At 38.4% G+C, this 1,571-nt stretch overlaps 1 protein-coding gene across 1 annotated transcript in view; it reads right to left on the bottom strand.

The window, feature by feature from the left end:
• LOC107578987 (proton-coupled amino acid transporter 1-like) overlaps window positions 1-1,385 on the bottom strand; it is a gene marked incomplete at its 5' end in the record, with an annotated part of 5,402 nt that extends 4,017 nt beyond the window's left edge. The window contains 2 exons of the mRNA XM_016264881.1: window positions 633-851; window positions 1,301-1,385. Coding sequence (XP_016120367.1) covers window positions 633-851; window positions 1,301-1,385 — 304 coding nt within the window. The remainder of the gene's footprint in view (window positions 1-632; window positions 852-1,300) is intronic.
• Between the last annotated feature and the right edge of the window lie 186 nt (window positions 1,386-1,571).

The raw sequence follows: 1,571 nt of genomic DNA, 5'->3' as shown, positions 1-1,571 counted from the left end.
GTTTCCACCATGACAGATTTTCTTTCCATCCTGAAAAAATGTGTTACCTTCTTGCTTGTTTCTCAGAAGCTGCAATGCTGATTACAGACGCAGGGGCTGATTCAAGGCATTTTAAGCTGTTCAATAAGAAATGCACTCTAAAAAACAACCCTGAAACCTGTCATTGACACTTAACTCTTCATCCATAACATCTGAGACTCAATCAGTAGCCCGGGGAGAGGCCTTGGTCCTGAGGAATGCTTGGAGCAAAGTATCTATTGTTTCAAACCTAACAAACATTCTGCTTGATAAGTGTATCTGATGGGGGGGGGGGTTGGGTCACGATGCCGGCTCAACATCGTGATGTCTATCAGCCATAGGCGATGGATGATGGCATCGGCCCAACCCTAGTTAAAAATAAGCAACACTTGGTTTAATATTTTTGTTGTAATATTTTGTAATGTATTCATACATTATGTGGCGTAAGAGTTCAAATACTGTACTTTTTGGTCCACCCAGGATGTTGTACTGTGGACTAAGTATGTACCATATATGGTACTAATCACTATGAAAAATCATGCAATGCAATTCAGGCCATACACTGATACACTTTCACCATATTAAGTGTGTGTTGTGTCTTTAATGTGTCTTACCGTCAGACAGTAGTAGTATATGAGGACCAGGCTGACACACATGGAAATGTTTGCTACAAACGACAGAGGGACCAAGTACTTGAGGTTGCGGATAAACACCAACACAATGATAAAGGGCAGGAAGAAGAGCATGTAGAGGCGAGAGTCGTAGCTGGGGACAATCACTGCGGTTTCATTGTTGTGACAGTTCACAGTCGTCGCGTTTGCAGTCTCAACCACCTACAATATGCAAGTCAATGGAAAGATTCTTTTATGGCGGTAACAATGATCCTTTAACAATATGAAAGAGAATTTTACATCTTTTTTTGGTTGATGCAAATTTGTCAGATTGTTTCATCAAGTGAACTGAAAAGCAATGCTGCCCTCTTGTGGTGAGGAAAGAAATTTGCTCACGGTATTTCTGTTGAATTTACATTTCAGAATTTTGGCAGAAGCTTTTATCCAAAAAGATCAATATATTATTTATAAGTTCACTGTGAATTCACATGTTCTACCAGTTGGCCTTGATGAAAACTACTGCTTTCTCTGGTTTCTTATTTTTTAATAATATGACAATAAAGGACATTATGTGTGCATACTGTGCAATTCTGAATATTATTTTAATGTGGACAAAACCTTTATTCAAATCTGAAAAAATGTCTCTTCTTCTGTATTTAAAGCTCTCTCACCTGTTTGACATTGTCGCTGAGGAACACAAAGTAAACGCAGCAGAAGCCCAGCTGGGTTATGTTGAGGAACAGATTCACCACACGCCTGAAAGCCAAAAAACAAACACCGAAACAAATCTATATGTTCAGGTACCAGTCAAAATATTTTTTGTAATCTAAATGTCACAAATCCAAGCCATTTACACAAACTACCCACTAAGCACACACACACTACGGTTCAAAGATTTAGGGTCAGCAAGATTTTCATTTTAAAGAAATTAATAGTTTTATT

This window comes from Sinocyclocheilus grahami, unplaced genomic scaffold (genome assembly GCF_001515645.1).
Source record: "Sinocyclocheilus grahami isolate Dianchi unplaced genomic scaffold, SAMN03320097.WGS_v1.1 scaffold13337.1, whole genome shotgun sequence".
In the NCBI taxonomy this organism is placed as follows: domain Eukaryota; kingdom Metazoa; phylum Chordata; class Actinopteri; order Cypriniformes; family Cyprinidae; genus Sinocyclocheilus; species Sinocyclocheilus grahami.
This window is presented reverse-complemented; position numbering and strand designations above follow the sequence as displayed.